Here is a 19,054-nt window from a genome sequence, read left to right as displayed (position 1 = left end):
CAGTTCCGGGATGCGGTAGGCTTCTCAGAGCATGACAGAACCCCTAGAGGACATCAGGTAGATCCAGGTCTGGGGAAGGAATACAGTAGGTGTCTCAGAGCATGACAGAACCCCTAGAGGACTTCAGGTAGATCCAGGTCTGGGGAAGGAATACAGTAGGTGTCTCAGAGCATGACAGAACCCCTAGAGGACATCAGGTAGATCCAGGTCTGGGGAAGGAATACAGTAGGTGTCTCAGAGCATGACAGAACCCCTAGAGGACATCAGGTAGATCCAGGTCTGGGGAAGGAATACTGTAGGTGTCTCAGAGCATGACAGAACCCCTAGAGGACATCAGGTAGATCCAGGTCTGGGGAAGGAATACAGTAGGTGTCTCAGAGCATGACAGAACCCCTAGAGGACATCAGGTAGATCCAGGTCTGGGATGCAGTAGGATTCTCAGAGCATGACAGAACCCCTAGAGGACATCAGGTAGATCCAGGTCTGGGGAAGGGATACAGTAGGTGTCTCAGAGCATGACAGAACCCCTAGAGGACATCAGGTAGATCCAGGTCTGCGGAAGGTGTCTCAGAGCATGACAGAACCCCTAGAGGACATCAGGTAGATCCAGGTCTGGGGAAGGGATACAGTAGGTGTCTCAGAGCATGAGAGAACCCCTAGAGGACATCAGGTAGATCCAGGTCTGGGGAAGGGATACAGTAGGTGTCTCAGAGCACGACAGAACCCCTAGAGGAAATCAGGTAGATCCAGGTCTGGGGAAGGGATACAGTAGGTGTCTCAGAGCATGACAGAGCCCCTAGAGGAAATCAGGTGGGTCCAGGCCTGGGGAAGGAATACGGTAGGATTCTCAGAGCATGACAGAACCCCTAGAGGACATCAGGTGGGTCCAGGTCTGGGGAAGGGATACAGTAGGTGTGTCAGAGCATGACAGAACCCCTAGAGGACATCAGGTGGGTCCAGGTCTGGGGAAGGGATACAGTAGGTGTCTCAGAGCATGACAGAACCCCTAGAGGATATCAGGTGGGTCCAGGTCTGGGGAAGGGATACAGTAGGTGTCTCAGAGCATGGCAGAACCCCTAGAGGACATCAGGTGGGTCCAGGTCTGGGGAGGGGATACAGTAGGTGTCTCAGAGCATGGCAGAACCCCTAGATCCTGAAGAACAGGAGCAAACCATCCGTGCGACTTATTTACCGACCTGTGTCTGTGCCGGTTTTGCTATATTTTTACCATGTCGGAGGGTATATCCGTGGTCAGTGGATGGTTCTGAAAAGATATGCGTTGTTTGCATCACCAAGCAGTGTCCAGGAAATAATGAAATAAAACTGTTAGATGCTACCACCCCTCACATGCGCCATTCTGCTTCCTGTCTGCGGCAACAAGATTTGGCAACATGTAATTAACTCACATGACGGGTTAGTGTTATACTGCTAGATCGAAATACAAAATCTCGGGTCTTGAAGGCGGGCTAAGTTCAAGATATAGCACAAATTAATTGTATGTTTAGTTAACAACTGAATCTGATTTGTTCAGTGCTGTTCCGACACAGTTTACAGATAGAAAAGAAAGAAATTATACCTGTTTGAGAAGTGTTTGTTTCTTGAGGAGGGGTACGACTGGCAGTCGAAGTTGGAGAGAAAGCAGCCAGTGGTCAGACCTAGGAGGGAGGAGGGGTTGGGGTCGGGTCGAGTGCGCAGGTTGGTGGGCAATCGGACATCACTAGACACAGGATTTCATCTGAAGGAAGAGGAGAGAACCACTAACAGGATGAGGACAGGAAGAGGCAGAATCAGGAGACAGGTGGGAGAATTATTCAAACTGAAGGGAGAGATGATAGGTTTTACATCGTCCAGATATTTTTCATTAGTGCAGATGTAGAAAACACAGGGAGAGAAAGACATTTGGACAATTGAGATGTTACCCTTGTTGGTTTGTCACTCGTCATTTACTGATAGATAAATCTTGAGGGACAATCAAGGAGGAACAACATGGTTGTGGACGGAATTGCAGAATCTCCACATGAGACCTGGATGGAGTCTGAGGACAAAGTGAGAGAAATGATCTCCGAAAGATTGAAGATGGGCCACAGGAAGATATAGGTGGAGCGCGCCCACAGGACTGGAAAACCCACCACCGGCCCAGCTGTTCTGGAAAGAGCCAAGAACTTGAGAGGAACATGTATCTTCCTCTACAAGGACTATCCTGAAGCTGTGCACCAGAAGGGGAAAGAACTGATCCCAGCCATGAAAGCTGACAGAACGCATCGGGACATTGCTTACATCAGCTATGACAGGCTCATTGTCCACCCTGCCTCCCAGAAGCCTGGAGGGGATGAGAGACCCAAGCCTATGGGTTCGTAGCTTCAACCCCGCAGCACACACACACACCAGTTGATTAATGGACTGCTGAATGTATATATTTTTTCTCTTGCTTTGTTTGCTCTTTTCAGTATTATGTGTATTTCTGATAAACTACCCAGGAAAGGCCTGAAAATAGTCCATTAATATTTGTAGCCTTAGAAATAAGGTTCATGAAATCAGTAACTTGCTAACACCAGATAATATTCATATATTAGCCATTTCTGAGACTCACATAGATAATTCATTTGATGATACATCAGTAGCAGTACAAGGATATAACATCTATAGAAGAGACAGAAATGCTCATGGGGGAAGTTTGTCTGTATATTTTCAGAGCCATATCCCTGTAATGCTTAGAGAAAATCTTATGTCAAGTGTTATTGAAGTGTCGTGGTTGCAGGTTCACTTGGCACTTCTAAAGACTTTTCTTTTGGGGTGTTGATATTGGCCACCAAGTGCTAACAGTCAGTATCTAAATAATAAGTATGAAATGCTTGATAGTGTATGTGATGTAAACAGATAGGCCTACTTTCTTGGGGACCTGAATATTGACTGGTTTCATCAATCTGTCCACTCAAGAGGAAGTTTCTTACTGTAACCAGTGCCTGTAATCTGGTTCAAGTTATTAATCAACCTACCAGGGTGTTTACAAACACTACAGGAACAAGATCATCCACATGTATCGATCACATTTTTACTATAACTTTTTTCTAAAGCTGTATCCATTGGATGCAGTGATCACAATATAGTGGGTATATCCAGGAAAGCCAAAGTTCCAAAAGCTGGGCCTAAAATAGTGTATTTGTTGGTCTGATGTGATTAATGAGGAGCATCCAGACGCTGCACTTGATGAATTTATGAAGTTGCTTCTTCCAATTATTGATAAACATGCACCTGAAACTGACTGTTAGAACTGTTAAGGCTCCATTGATTGATGAGCAATTGAAAAATGGTACGGTTGAAAGAAACGGGAAAAAAGGAGTGGCTAATTAGTCTGGATGCACATCTGACTGGCTTACTTACTGCAAATTGAGAAATGATGTGACTAAACTCAACGAAAAGAAGAAGACACTTTATTATGAAGCCAAGATCAATGATATAGAAAAAACTTTGGAGTACTTTAAATGTAATTATGGGCAGAAAGACAAATTCAACAAATTATTTCATCGAATCAGATGGCTTATTCATCACAAAACCATTTGATGTTGCCAATTATTTTAATTATTATTTCATTGGCAAAGTGGGCAAACTTTGGAAGAAAATGCCAACAACGAACAGTGAGCAATTGTATTCATGCATAAAAAAAACAAATAAGGAAAGAAAAGCATTGTATGTTTGAATATTGTAAAGTTAGTGTGGGAGAGGTGGAAAAATAGTTATCGATCAATAATGACAAACCTCCTGGCATTGACAACTTAGATGGAAAGCTACTGAGGATGGTAGCTGACTCTATAGCCACTCCTATGTGTCATATTTTTAATTTGAGCCTAGAGGAAAGTCTTTGTCCTCAGGCATGGAGGGGAGCCAAAGTAATTCCGCTAACCAAGAGTGGTAAAGCAACCTTTACTGGTTCTAACAGCAGCCCTATAAGCTTGCTGCCAGCTCTCAGCAAACTGTTGGAAAATATTGTGTTTGACCAAATACAATGCTATTTCTCTGTAAACAAATTAACAACAGAGTAGGTGTGTCCAAACGTTTGACTGGTACTGTATATATATATATATATATATATATATATATATATATACAGTGCCTTGCGAAAGTATTCGGCCCCCTTGAACTTTGCGACCTTTTGCCACATTTCAGGCTTCAAACATAAAGATATAAAACTGTATTTTTTTGTGAAGAATCAACAACAAGTGGGACACAATCATGAAGTGGAACGACATTTATTGGATATTTCAAACTTTTTTAACAAATCAAAAACTGAAAAATTGGGCGTGCAAAATTATTCAGCCCCTTTAATTTCAGGGCAGCAAACTCTCTCCAGAAGTTCAGTGAGGATCTCTGAATGATCCAATGTTGACCTAAATGACTAATGATGATAAATACAATCCACCTGTGTGTAATCAAGTCTCCGTATCAATGCACCTGCACTGTGATAGTCTCAGAGGTCCGTTAAAAGTGCAGAGAGCATCATGAAGAACAAGGAACACACCAGGCAGGTCCGAGATACTGTTGTGAAGAAGTTTAAAGCCGGATTTGGATACAAAAATATTTCCCAAGCTTTAAACATCCCAAGGAGCACTGTGCAAGCGATAATATTGAAATGGAAGGAGTATCAGACCACTGCAAATCTACCAAGACCTGGCCGTCCCTCTAAACTTTCAGCTCATACAAGGAGAAGACTGATCAGAGATGCAGCCAAGAGGCCCATGATCACTCTGGATGAACTACAGAGATCTACAGCTGAGGTGGGAGACTCTGTCCATAGGACAACAATCAGTCGTATATTGCACAAATCTGGCCTTTATGGAAGAGTGGCAAGAAGAAAGCCATTTCTTAAAGATATCCATAAAAAGTGTCGTTTAAAGTTTGCCACAAGCCACCTGGGAGACACACCAAACATGTGGAAGAAGGTGCTCTGGTCAGATGAAACCAAAATTGAACTTTTTGGCAACAATGCAAAACGTTATGTTTGGCGTAAAAGCAACACAGCTCATCACACTGAACACACCATCCCCACTGTCAAACATGGTGGTGGCAGCATCATGGTTTGGGCCTGCTTTTCTTCAGCAGGGACAGGGAAGATGGTTAAAATTGATGGGAAGATGGATGGAGCCAAATACAGCACCATTCTGGAAGAAAACCTGATGGAGTCTGCAAAAGACCTGAGACTGGGATGGAGATTTGTCCTCCAACAAGACAATGATCCAAAACATAAAGCAAAATCTACAATGGAATGGTTCAAAAATAAACATATCCAGGTGTTAGAATGGCCAAGTCAAAGTCCAGACCTGAATCCAATCGAGAATCTGTGGAAAGAACTGAAAACTGCTGTTCACAAATGCTCTCCATCCAACCTCACTGAGCTCGAGCTGTTTTGCAAGGAGGAATGGGAAAAAATGTCAGTCTCTCGATGTGCAAAACTGATAGAGACATACCCCAAGCGACTTACAGCTGTAATCGCAGCAAAAGGTGGCGCTACAAAGTATTAACTTATGGGGGCTGAATAATTTTGCACGCCCAATTTTTCTGTTTTTGATTTGTTAAAAAAGTTTGAAATATCCAATAAATGTCGTTCCACTTCATGATTGTGTCCCACTTGTTGTTGATTCTTCACAAAAAAATACAGTTTTATATCTTTATGTTTGAAGCCTGAAATGTGGCAAAAGGTTGCAAAGTTCAAGGGGGCCAAATACTTTCGCAAGGCACTGTATATCAATCATTTTCATGTTTTTGTTGTTGTGGGTCCCCTATCGGCATGGGGTCCTAAGCGACCTCTTATGTCACTTATGCCTAGAGCCGGCCGAGGGAGGGTATCTCACATTATAACATATTATATAATGTGAATTTGATGATTTGAACTGTATTCAAAATTCCAACTTAGCTCCATATTGTGTATCTTTATTGTGAACACATTAGCAGTTAGTATTTATCCAGGAACACATCTTCAAGCAGCTACATACGATGATGGTCTGGTGGGAAATTGTGAAAGAATTCACTTGTATTGTTTTATAAATTATTAAGGACTGCCCTCAACCAATTTGATGTGAAACTGATTAAATCCAAACATTATTCAGACTCAGATATCAAATCACTTCATCACTGAACAAATACTGCCATCCTTAGGTGAAAATGGGGTTCTGCAGGGAATCTCTCTCTTTTTCCTATCTCGATCGAGTCATTAAAGCATAATTTAATTGTATTTATTATTGTTATTCAAGATATTTTGTGTTTATTGCATTTGCATTGCACCTGACCTGAATGAGTTCACACAGTGTAAAAGGTCGTCACTAGTTACAATATCATTATGGCTAAACTCTGCCTATTTCTACAATTTCTCTCAAAACCTGATTTTAAATCTAACAATAACCTTAACCCTGACGTAACCACACTGCTAACCTGATGCCTTAAATTCAGGCAAAAAAAATGTGTTTTCATAAATTGTTGCGATATAGACAATTTTACTTTGTGGCTGTAATGGTGACAACCCAGTAAAAATGACATGCAGGCCAACTCCCGCCTTGTCGCAAGGTGGTAGTATTCTGCACATCAACATTTTGAGCATCACAGAAGAAGACGCAATTGTCAAGATGGCGGCGGCCTGTAGGACTGCACTTGCGGGGTTAAATGTTTTTCACTCCTCCTTTTGTACACCTAAACAGGTATGACGTCGTTTGAATAATTGTTAAGGATTTCATCAAGGGTACATTTCAGTTGTGGACTTTATAGCCTGAAAGAGGAGGAGAAGACGGGATTGCTAGCTAGTATGCTAACGAAAGCCTAGCTCTGGTCCATCGCGCTACAACAACAAATTATTTGAATCTTCTTATGATGGGATCAAGGTCAGGGAGTTGGTCAACCATAGTATGCCAGTGCTGTGATACGATCATGTAAAAATAATGATTTTATCTGCACTAGGCAAGACAGTTTGAGGAGTGATTCCATACATTTAGCCAGTATTACATTCAGACCATGCAGTCAATCTATAGCCATACACTGGCTGAAGTCAGTTGATGATAGGACTTAGACAATTTGATACAGGAACTGATATTGTATCATATCAGTACTCACAGCTTTCAAAAAAAAAAAATGTGTGACATTCATGGTCTGTTTACATATGAGGCTATTTATACAGAAAATGTGTATAAAACCTCTATAAACTATTGATCATTTTTTGACAATGTTTTAGATTGACTATTACACGATTTCTAATATCACATTTTATTTTCCTGCACAAGTAAAATCAGGGTCATGCCTCTACTGCCATTAATTCCAATTAGACTGGTTTAGATTTCTCCCTGACCAATATGGCTGCCATATTCACCCCATTTTGGAACTTTGAGGGTTTATGACATTGCCACTCTAGTAATTTAACAGGATCACCATGGCCTCTATGCTCTGATGCTTTCCATTTATCCTTTCATAGAAAATGTTTGTTTCCCCAACTTTGTTAAGTGACTACTGGCTTCAATCTATTTTTGTAACTCACCAAAGTAAAGATGTTGCTAGAGTGCTGGATAGCTTTTCTCTGCAAGCATGGCCATTCTTCTGTAGCCCAAAGGCCGGCAGATGGCGATATTGAGTCATTTCAGCTTACCGTCCAAAGAGACTGCATGCAGCCGGTTATACACTCGTATCCACTGTGGACCGGTTCGTACATTCTCTATTTAGGCTGCAAAAGTGTTTCCTTTGTATGGTAAGATTAAATGACTATCGCCATCTGCCAGCCTTTGGGCTAAGTCTTCTAACTTCGAAGGAAAACGTTTGAGCAGCACTTTGTGTTTAAAAAAATAAATATATATATTTCACTTTTATTTAAACAGGTAGGCTAGTGGAGAACAAGTTCTCATATGCAACTGCGACCTGGCCAAGATAAAGCATAGCAATTCGACACATACAACAACACAAAGTTACACATGGAATAAACAAAACATATTCAATAATACAGTAGAACAAAAGAAAACAAAAAGTCTATATACAGTGAGTGCAAATGAGATAAGATAAGGGAGTTAAGGCAATAAATAGGCCATGGTGGCGAAGTAATTACAATATAGCAATTAAACACTGGAATGATAGATGTGCAGAAGATGAATGTGCAAGTAGAGATACTGGGGTGCAAAGGAGCAAGATAAATAAATAAATACAGTATGAGGATGAGGTAGGTAGATAGATGGGCCGTTTACAGATGGGTTATGCACTGCACCTGGCGCTTAAAGCTAGTGAGGGAGATATGAGTCTCCAGCTTCAGAGATTTTTGCAGTTCGTTCCAGTCATGGGCAGCAGAGAACTGTAAGGAAAGACAACCAAAGGAAGAATTGGCTTTGGGGGTGACAAGTGAGATATAGCTGCAGGAGCGCGTGCTACAAGTGGGTGCTGCTATGGTGACCAGTGAGCTGAGATAAGGCGGGGTGTGCCACCAGACTGGCTCTGCTTCTGATGCACACGCATGCGTTGGATCAACACTACTAGCTGTATGCGCATCCTACGCATGAACGTGGACCAGAGGTAGATCTCCTGTATGCTATCATCTGTGTATGGTTTCTCAACTTCATGTCTGTGTTCCAGACTCTGAGAAGCTGCTGGAGTGTGGTGGAGCAAGTCAGAGGGTACTATGTTGACTGGAGAATGCTACGCGACGTGAAGAGAAGGCAGATGGCCTTTGACTATGCAGATGAAAGACTACGGATCAATGCACTAAGGAAGAACACTGTTCTCCCCAAGGAGCTTCAGGTAGCCCACAATTATGCATATTGTGCTTCAACTATCTTTTCTGTGGTTGTAATGTTCAGTATTTTGTGTTTTGTTAAATAGTTTGTTGGGATGTTCTTGCCCCAGTATCTGTGCTTTAGAGATGCCGACGATGAGTATGACGTGGCTTCTCTAACGCCTAGGAAGTTTTGATTCAAACTCCCATTAGACAGCAACAAAAATTATATTTTCTAATTACAAGCAACTGAAAAAAATCCTATTTGGCACCTCCAATCACTCATTACTGCCATGCACAGGTCGTAAGTCTACAACAGCTGGAGGTGCCAACATTGGAGGTGCCAAAGTGGCATTTTTTTTTTAGTTGCTTGTACATTTTTGGACGTACATACTGGCCATAAAGGGAGTAAATGAAGATCATTGCCCAGTAATACTCCATATTCGGTGAGTAAAGAATGTATTTTGACATTAACGCTAGCAGAGCTGTCGTTATTGAGAAAAGACACGTCATACTCATCGTCAACATCTCGAAAGCACAGATCATGTTCTTATTCCTCCCCCCCTTATGTTGCTTTTAGTGCCACACTGATATTGATTACTGCGTTGTGGGGTTTAGAGCTTGCAAGAAAGGCATTTCACTGTACTTGTGAGCGTGACATTGAAACTTGAAACTACTGGGGCGGGATGTCCTATGATAACATCAATTATAATTTCATTAATGGTAACTACAACTTGTTTGAGTAGCTTATATTTGATGAATATTAAGCCAAATAACTATCCTTGCAGGATGTTGCCGATAAAGAAATCGCCGCGCTACCACGTGACAGCTGTCCAGTACGAATCCGGAATAGATGTGTGATGACCTCACGGCCGCGGGGCGTCAAGCGCAGGTGGCGTCTCAGTCGCATAGTCTTCCGTCACCTGGCGGACCACAACCAGATGTCTGGAATACAGCGGGCCATGTGGTGATTTTATTTATCTCAATGATGTAGTGGTAAAAAATAATGATAATAGGTGGTCATCGTTTGCAGTGAGTAAAGTAATGGTCCCTAAACCTGCAGAAGACGGGTAAACACTCGTGCAAAATATAAAAGCATTTACGTGCATTTATCCTCTACTACACTACTGGTGATTAGGGTTAGTCATTGTCGGGCGACCGGACCAACACAGTACACTATGCTGTGAACTCTGTTTTTCTTTTCCACACCACTTTGAATTATGTTAATTGAAGGTTGCAACTGACAGCTTAAAGGTGTCAACTGTATTAAAACAAATAAAAGGATGTATGTTTGAATCCCCTGATTGCCTTTTAATGAGAATCGGTGCTTTGCTGTTGGCGTTGTAAAAAGCCTTATGTCAAGGATGCTCCTGAGATAACTTATCATTTTCTATGTTCAATTAACCATTTGGTATGTCTGAGAGGTCACAGTGCTCAAATGAGGTTGTCCATTCACTTGTTATCATTCTGACAAAGTGCTTCCACTAGCAAAGTGTCTTTTCCATTATTGAATGTAAATATTCAATGGGAGCCCAATTCGTTAAACATTTTTTTCACTAACTGGTCTTTTGAACAATGACATCAGGTCTTTTCACAGATCTTTTTCACAGCCAGATCTTTTTCACAACCAGTGTGGCTCACATTTATCCCTGAGACATTAACTACGTTTACATGCACACAAGTGTCCCGTTATTATTCGGGATACTCAAGTATTCTGTTTTTGAGTTGACAAATATAAACATCATCCCGTTTACAATAACCTGAAAAGGCTTGTATCCCAGTTATGAGAAACCTGGATAAGATGCCTGGGATATGCTGATCTAAAACGGGATACTGTGGCATGTAAACATCTCATCCTGTTTACTGATGTTTTTGCGGTCTGCACAGGCTCAGTTGCACATATCATGGGTGTTGTGATGTTTTCATCTGACTGTCAAACATATCACTTCAAAAAGTAGGCTACCTGAGCAGTTTGATCCACCATAATTTAGCCTACAATAAATAATTGACTGACTACTTTCACCCCTAATTTAGACATGTTTCTACTTATAATTTCTGACATTTGGTAGGCCATTTGTTTGTCAGCTATAGTTTGAACATGCAGCTTCTCTTCTGTTATAAGTTGTTGCCCCAGAAGACTAAAAGTAGTGCTCACTAGAATGACTTCCATCAACAGAATGAATGCATTAGTAATCTATTTAACACCGGTAAAGTAGTCGGTTTCATTTAAGGACCGGGGAGAAAACACAATAAGTCCAAAACAGTGGAAAGATTGGATCTGTGCAAAAAGCCAAATGTCATCAGTTTGACCGGTTTTAAAGAAATGAAAAGCTGAGAACTTCAAAACATGTTTCTGAAAAGACTTCAGTTGGTCTTGGGTGCATATGTTATGTGGTTGGAATGCTGACTGCTTGCATAACAGTGTCAAGATAACATACAGTGCCTTGCGAAAGTATTCGGCCCCCTTGAACTTTGCAACCTTTTGCCACATTTCAGGCTTCAAACATAAAGATATAAAACTGTATTTTTTTGTGAAGAATCAACAACAAGTGGGACACAATCATGAAGTGGAACGACATTTATTGGATATTTCAAACTTTTTTAACAAATCAAAAACGGAAAAATTGGGCGTGCAAAATTATTCAGCCCCTTTACTTTCAGTGCAGCAAACTCTCTCCAGAAGTTCAGTGAGGATCTCTGAATGATCCAATGTTGACCTAAATGACTAATGATGATAAATACAATCCACCTGTGTGTAATCAAGTCTCCGTATAAATGCACCTGCACTGTGATAGTCTCAGAGGTCCGTTAAAAGCGCAGAGAGCATCATGAAGAACAAGGAACACATCAGGCAGGTCCGAGATACTGTTGTGAAGAAGTTTAAAGCCGGATTTGGATACAAAAATATTTCCCAAGCTTTAAACATCCCAAGGAGCACTGTGCAAATGATAATATTGAAATGGAAGGAGTATCAGACCACTGCAAATCTACCAAGACCTGGCCGTCCCTCTAAACTTTCAGCTCATACAAGGAGAAGACTGATCAGAGATGCAGCCAAGAGGCCCATGATCACTCTGGATGAACTGCAGAGATCTACAACTGAGGTGGGAGACTCTGTCCATAGGACAACAATCAGTCGTATATTGCACAAATCTGGCCTTTATGGAAGAGTGGCAAGAAGAAAGCCATTTCTTAAAGATATCCATAAAAAGTGTCGTTTAAAGTTTGCCACAAGCCACCTGGGAGACACACCAAACATGTGGAAGAAGGTGCTCTGGTCAGATGAAACCAAAATTGAACTTTTTGGCAACAATGCAAAACGTTATGTTTGGCGTAAAAGCAACACAGCTCATCACACTGAACACACCATCCCCACTGTCAAACATGGTGGTGGCAGCATCATGGTTTGGGCCTGCTTTTCTTCAGCAGGGACAGGGAAGATGGTTAAAATTGATGAGAAGATGGATGGAGCCAAATACAGGACCATTCTGGAAGAAAACCTGATGGAGTCTGCAAAAGACCTGAGACTGGGATGGAGATTTGTCCTCCAACAAGACAATGATCCAAAACATAAAGCAAAATCTACAATGGAATGGTTCAAAAATAAACATATCCAGGTGTTAGAATGGCCAAGTCAAAGTCCAGACCTGAATCCAATCGAGAATCTGTGGAAAGAACTGAAAACTGCTGTTCACAAATGCTCTCCATCCAACCTCACTGAGCTCGAGCTGTTTTTCAAGGAGGAATGGGAAAAAATGTCAGTCTCTCGATGTGCAAAACTGATAGAGACATACCCCAAGCGACTTACAGCTGTAATCGCAGCAAAAGGTGGCGCTACAAAGTATTAACTTATGGGGGCTGAATAATTTTGCACGCCCAATTTTTCTGTTTTTGATTTGTTAAAAAAGTTTGAAATATCCAATAAATGTCGTTCCACTTCATGATTGTGTCCCACTTGTTGTTGATTCTTCACAACAAAAATACAGTTTTATATCTTTATGTTTGAAGCCTGAAATGTGGCAAAAGGTCGCAAAGTTCAAAGGGGCCGAATACTTTCGCAAGGCACTGTATTACACACATTTGCATTATCTCAAGAGATGCTGAAATAAATATTTCTCCACTCCTGTTCCCGAGACAAAATTAACATTTGTTGAATATTTTCACTGCAAGAAATGCATAATTCTGCAAAGTTAATATAATTATGATTATATTATGCTACATGTGAGAGTTTATAGGCCTACAGTCAGTGTTCAGATTTTAGTTACTATTCCATTTAACCCATATACTTAAATTATGAATATTCTGTTTATTTATGGGTACAGGGATACTCATGAGCGGAATATCAAAGGTGTGTGTAAACAGCTTATCCCGAATAAGACCTTAAGCGGGATTGAGCTACTATCCAGAATACTGTGTGCATGTAAACATGGTCATTGCTGTAGACTCCTATTTGCTAAATCCTTGCAGAACTCCCAGTTTTCAGACTGGCTCACCCCAACTAGATGGCAAATTACTGGACGGGCAAACATCCACAAACTGAACACTCCCATGACACGCACAGGCCATTATCAGAACTCTCCCATTCACTAAACAGACCAATGCACACACCAAATAGCCCAGGGCCTTAAAAATGCCTGCCTAAGAACTCTAAAGATGTATTTTCTAAAGCTGCCACCCCTAACCTTGTTGTCATAGTATTGTTGTTTTGTATACACAGTGTACAAAACATTAGGAACATCTGCTCTTTCCATGACAAACTGACCAGGTAAAGCTATGATCCCTTATTGATGTCACATTTTAAATCCACTTCAATCGGTTTTGATAAAGAGAAGGAGAGACAGGTTGAATAAGGATTTTCAAGCCTTGAGACATGGCTTATGTATGTATGCCGTTCTGAGGGTGAATGGGCAAGACAAAATATTTAAGTGCCTTTGAACAGGCTATGGTAGTAGGTGCCAGGCGCACTGATTTAAGTGTCTCGAGAACTGCAACGCTGCTGGGTTTTTCCACACTTAACCGTTTCCCTTGTGTATCAAGAATGGTCCACCACCCAACATCCAGCCAACTTGACACAACTGTGGAGTCAACATGGGCCAGCATCCCTGTGGAATGCTTTCGACACTTTGTAGTCCATGCCCCGACGATTTGAGGCTGTCCTGAGGGCAAAAGGGGATGCAACTCAGTATTAGGAAGGCATATTTTAAAAATGTATTATATTAAAACTGCAATATGTAACGTTTTGGGCGACCTGACCAAATTCACATAGAAATGTGAGCTATAGATCTGTCATTCTCATTGAAAGAAAGTACTGAACAAAAATATCAACGCAACATGTCAAGTTGGCATGGGTCCCCAGATCCTCAAAAAGTTATACAGCTGCACCATCGATAGCATCCTGACCGGTTGCATCACCGCCTGGTATGGCAACTGCTCGGCATCTGACTGTAAGGCGCTACAGAGGGTAGTGCGTACGGCCCAGTACATCACTGGGGCCAAGCTTCCTGACATCCAGGACCTATATACTAGACGGTGTCAGAGGAAGGCACAAAAAAATTGTCAAAGACTCCAGTCCCCCAAGTCATAGACTTTTCTCTCTGCTACCGCACTGCAAGCGGACCAAAAGGCTCCTAAACAGCTTCTACCCCCAAGCCATAAGACTTCTGAACAATGAATCAAATGGCCACCTGGACTATTTACATTGACCACCCCTTTGTTTTTACACTGCTGCTACTCGCTGTTTATTATCGATGCATAGTCACTTTACAAATTACCTCAACTAACCTGTACCCCTGCACATTGACTCGGTACCCGTACCCCGTCATTATTGTTATGTAATTTTCTTGTGTTACTTTTTGATTTTGAGATTTTTTTTCTTCACTTTAGTTTATTTTGTTAATATTTTCTTTACTCTATTTCTTGAACTGCAATGTTGGTTAAGGGCTTGTAAGCGCATGTGCATGTGACAAATACAATTTGATTTGATTTGTGTTGGTCCCATGTTTTCATGAGCTGAAATAAAATATATTGTGTATGTATATTACTGTAAATGTTGATCACATTCACATTCCTTGTGAATGATCATATATTTTGACACATTGAATGTTAATATTGTGAACCTACATGACAGGTGTGGCATATCAAGATGCTGATTAAACAGTATGATCATTACACAGGTGTACCTTGTGCTGGGGACAATAAAAGGCCACTCTAAAATGTGCAGTTTTGTCACACAACACATTGTCACAGATTTTGAGGGAGTGTGCAATTGGCATGCTGACTGCAGGAATGTCCACCAGAGCTGTTGCCAGATCATTTAATGTTAATTTCTCTACTGTAATATTTGTGTTGTGGAGAAATGACCAGGCAGGAGACGGGAGTACAGTTAGTTTTCGTTTAGTCAAAACCCCTCGTCCTCTACAGTTCCCGGCACCCCAGTGCGCATGTGCATTTCCTATTAGGTGTAGTAACGTAACACTGCCGTAATGCATTACTGCTTAGTAACAGCACAGTAACTAATATAAACAGATGTAGATCCCAGATACTGCATCTACCATAAGCCACCCCAACGTCGTTTTAGAGAACTTGGTATTAAGTCCAACTGGCCTCACAACCGCAGACCACGTGTAACCACACCAGCCCAGGACCACTTTAATAAAGCCCCTTTGTGGGGAAAAACTCATTCTGATTGGCTGGGCTCCTCAGTGGCCTGTGGGTAGGCCTGGCTGCCAAGTGGGTGGGTCTATGCCCTCCCAGGCCCACCCATGGCTGCACCCCTGCCCAGTCATGTGAGATCCATAGATTAGGGCCTGATTAATTTATTTTATTTTACTGATTTCCTTATATAAACTATAACTCATTAAAATCGTTGAAATTGTTGCCTTTATATTCTTTGTCAGTATATAAGAAGCGGTAGATCAGTTCTATGTGCACTATTTGTATACTTTCCGTTCTTATGTTTAGTTTTTGTGTCTTTACTTTCAGTTTTGTACACCAGCTTCAACCAGCTGAAAATACAATGTTTTTGGTTATTGACATTATATTGTACAGCGGGTTAGATGGTACGTTGATTCTCAACACTAATGAATTGCTTGTTTTGTCACAAACTGAAATTAGGCTAACTATTAGAATTTTAGCAACCAGGAAATTGCAGAGCGATTTCGGCATATTGCACAAGTGTTTTGCTAGTTTAGGATTGTACTATTCGATAATTATATATGATTGATGTTATGATTGTAAATGTGTACAATTCAGTGTGACTGCGAGAAACCAATAAAACGTACTACTACTGCGTCTCAGAGCAAATATAGTGATTTCATCTAAATACACTGTCGATTTTTATTCTGAGCCAAATAGTAGTTGTACTTGTTTCCTTCAACTCGAGTAATGTGAAAGAAAAGTGGAAAAAAATTATTAGTAGGCAAATTGATTTTCAGGTATCATTGGACATTGTACAGTGCACATTTTGACCGATAGCGAAAGGTGAAAATATTGGCGGAACTCAAGTGAAACACCAATCGCTCTAGACGGAGCATTTTCATTGTTACAAAGGAGCATTGGAAACTTCGCTGTTAATCTATCCAAAACACACCCATATAAACCTTACAGAATAAACGACGAAATGGACCTCAGCGAACAGGTAATTAGCCATCATGTTATGGGACTGCTGAGGATTGCATGAAAATAGCCCGGTGAAAGTCTTCTCAGCCTGGTTACTTGCCAGTTAGCTACCAATGCTTATCTGGGATGTTATCGTTAGCAAGCTAGCTGATGTTGCGCCATATAATTAGGAATGAGCTAGAATACTTCATTCTAGTCATTTTAATATTATCTAAATTGTACTCAGTAACGTTAACTAAATATGAAGTCAACCGTGGCATGTCAAGTAGCTAGTTCACTTTAGTTAGCGATGTGTGCTAGCTTAGTGTTGGCGTCTTGGTGTGACGGCTAACTTACTTGTTAGCTAGCTAACGAGTGAGTTGCTTACTAGCTAGCTGTTGCAAATCAATGTTTGCTAGCTAACGTTAGCTTTATTCTCGATGTAGAGGCATAAATGTTTTTTTATATACTTAGATCAACCAGTTGGAGACAGACCTACAGGAGATCGCCAGTCTTCTGGAGAAGTCTGAGAGAACACGTGTTCAGGATGTCCTCAAACTGGAACAGAAGAAGATTGAGAAGGAGATATCAGTGAAGCGACATCAGAAAGAGCAGCTGGCAAAAAGGGAGGCAGATCCAACCTCTGCCTCAAAAGCATACACAGTCAAAATAAACAACTATGGTACTACTTTTGTAATATCTAAGAGTATGAATTGCTTTCCTAGCAGCTCGGCTAGCAAACACTAATGTAAAAAATGTAGGCAACTGCTGCTTTTACAATGAATGCATGTTCTTTGACGCAGGGTGGGACCAATCAGAAAATTTTGTCAAAATCTACATCACCCTCAATGGCGTACACAAGATTGCACCAGAAAATGTGAAGGTCACTTTCACAGAGAGGTAGGCTATGTTTTAGTCATGTCACATTGATAAATGCTTCAATCCCTTTTGCTCTCTCTTAGTCAACACCTTTGCCTGTTTTTTTTATTTTTTTTATTTAAACTGATCTATTGTTTCCTGCATACAGGTCTTTCGTTCTACTTGTGAACGATTTGGATGGGAAGAACCATCAAATGACAATCAACAATCTTCTTAATCCTGTTAATGTTCAGGACAGCTCTAAAAAGGTGTTTGATTCTTTTAGATTTACATCAACATTGTAAACTGCAATACTTTATCTGGGCAAAGTGTAAATGACATCCCTTGTCATATCCTTATTTTTTATAGATTAAAACAGATATGGTCCTGGTAATGTGTAAGAAGAAGACTACCAAGAAGTGGGAATGCTTAACACAGGTGCAGAAACAGATCAAAGAAAAAGAGTAAGTCAAACACAATTTAGTGTGCTAAACCAAATAATTGAATGGTTGAAGATTAAATCACTCTTAATTGATTAGACTTGTAATGGATATTGAGCTGTAACTTTGACACTGTTCAAGATGTTTACTGCCAAACCTTTTTAGAGAAATACAAATAACATTGTCGTTTTTGCACAGTAAGCCCAGTGTAAACCCAGAAGAGAATGCTGATCCTAGCGATGGACTAATGAGCATGCTGAAAAAGATGTACTCTGATGGGGACGATGAGATGAAGCGCACCATCAACAAGGCCTGGTCTGAGTCCCAGGACAAGAAAGCCAAAGGAGATGGAGACATTAACAACATGGGCATGTTTTGAACCTGATCCACCCACCCCCTCTAAATCACGTGTCAAACTCATTGCACCTAGAGCCGAGTGTCTGCATGTTTTCGCTCCTCGTACTTAATTCATGAATTAAGATCACTAATTAGTAAAGAGCTCCCCTCACCTGGTTGTCTAGGTCTTAATTGTAAGCAAAAACCTGCAGACACTAGGCCAGCGTTTCCCAAACTCTGTCCTGAGCTCATTCAAATTATCTAAACTTGGTGATTATTTGAATCAGCTCTGTAGTGCTAGGGCAAAAACCCAAACTTGTCCTCCTTGGGATCCCAGGGACTGAGTTTGGAAAACCCTGCACTAGGCCCTTCATGGAATGAGTTTGACACCCCTGCTCTAAATCTACCAACCTTCCAGTCCTTCATTCATTTTTTTTTTTTTTGTACATTCATTTTGCATTCCAATGCCTTCTTAAGTCCTTAAGACTGGTTGAAAATGAAAGTTTGCAGTACTGTTCATCCTCAAATCACTCAAAAGGTGATAACTGTGTTAAAATACCACTTTATTAGGCAGATCACAAAGTATATTTGTGAAGGTAAAATTGCATTCATGTATGTATGTATTCATTCATGCATTTCAGAATAAAATGTAAAAGTTATTCACTCTAAATGTTTCTTGTTGCCTTCCATGGTTTGGTTCTGAAATGCAAGTGAAGTGATCAAGATGCAGACCCCAGATACATTTACATAAAAAGGAATTTGCCATTGTTTGAATTACGGGGGGGCAATTATTAGCAGGAACCTTTATTAAAAAGAAACATTCTTTATTTGTAATATGTATTTTATGCCTAAAACCAAGGAAGCAGCTTTCCGATTGCTGAAAATTTACCATTTTGAACACAGCGTCTCAACATGTAAAGCTTAGAAAGGGTTGACCTACTGTATGTCCAGATCCTGAATTAACCAAGCCACTGATTATTTGCCATTATAAACCAGGTGGTTTGAGCCCTGATTACCTGAAATCTGTGATCTACTGCAGGTGTGACATAAACTTGTTAACATAGTAAAATTATTTTTATAATATAAATAAGGCACC

General features: G+C 40.8%; 2 protein-coding genes across 2 annotated transcripts; both read left to right on the top strand.

Annotated features, from left to right (window-relative positions):
• Positions 1 to 6,532: 6,532 nt before the first annotated feature.
• mrps14 (mitochondrial ribosomal protein S14) lies at positions 6,533 to 10,026 on the top strand. Its single transcript, XM_021589498.2, has 3 exons — positions 6,533 to 6,686; positions 8,590 to 8,754; positions 9,517 to 10,026. The coding sequence occupies exons 1-3, from the start codon at positions 6,615 to 6,617 to the stop codon at positions 9,697 to 9,699; spliced, it is 420 nt and encodes a 139-aa protein (XP_021445173.1). The 5' UTR covers positions 6,533 to 6,614; the 3' UTR covers positions 9,700 to 10,026.
• A 6,180-nt stretch (positions 10,027 to 16,206) lies between these two features.
• LOC110508737 (calcyclin binding protein) lies at positions 16,207 to 18,628 on the top strand. The gene is made up of 6 exons (XM_021589497.2): positions 16,207 to 16,364; positions 16,799 to 17,006; positions 17,128 to 17,224; positions 17,352 to 17,451; positions 17,552 to 17,646; positions 17,821 to 18,628. The coding sequence occupies exons 1-6, from the start codon at positions 16,347 to 16,349 to the stop codon at positions 17,999 to 18,001; spliced, it is 699 nt and encodes a 232-aa protein (XP_021445172.2). The 5' UTR covers positions 16,207 to 16,346; the 3' UTR covers positions 18,002 to 18,628.
• Positions 18,629 to 19,054: the final 426 nt, after the last annotated feature.

This window comes from Oncorhynchus mykiss, chromosome 28 (genome assembly GCF_013265735.2).
Source record: "Oncorhynchus mykiss isolate Arlee chromosome 28, USDA_OmykA_1.1, whole genome shotgun sequence".
NCBI lineage: Eukaryota > Metazoa > Chordata > Actinopteri > Salmoniformes > Salmonidae > Oncorhynchus > Oncorhynchus mykiss.
This window is presented reverse-complemented; position numbering and strand designations above follow the sequence as displayed.

Bases quoted from the DNA above. Each gene is read 5' to 3' on its own strand.
- mrps14 (XM_021589498.2), top strand. From the start codon at position 6,615: ATGGCGGCGGCCTGTAGGACTGCACTTGCGGGGTTAAATGTTTTTCAC. The intron at 6,687-8,589 runs GTATGACGTCGT...TCTGTGTTCCAG, and splicing joins CCTTTTGTACACCTAAACAG to ACTCTGAGAAGCTGCTGGAG. The intron at 8,755-9,516 runs GTAGCCCACAAT...CTATCCTTGCAG, and splicing joins TTCTCCCCAAGGAGCTTCAG to GATGTTGCCGATAAAGAAAT.
- LOC110508737 (XM_021589497.2), top strand. The intron at 17,007-17,127 runs GTACTACTTTTG...TCTTTGACGCAG, and splicing joins AGTCAAAATAAACAACTATG to GGTGGGACCAATCAGAAAAT. The intron at 17,647-17,820 runs GTAAGTCAAACA...GTTTTTGCACAG, and splicing joins AAACAGATCAAAGAAAAAGA to TAAGCCCAGTGTAAACCCAG.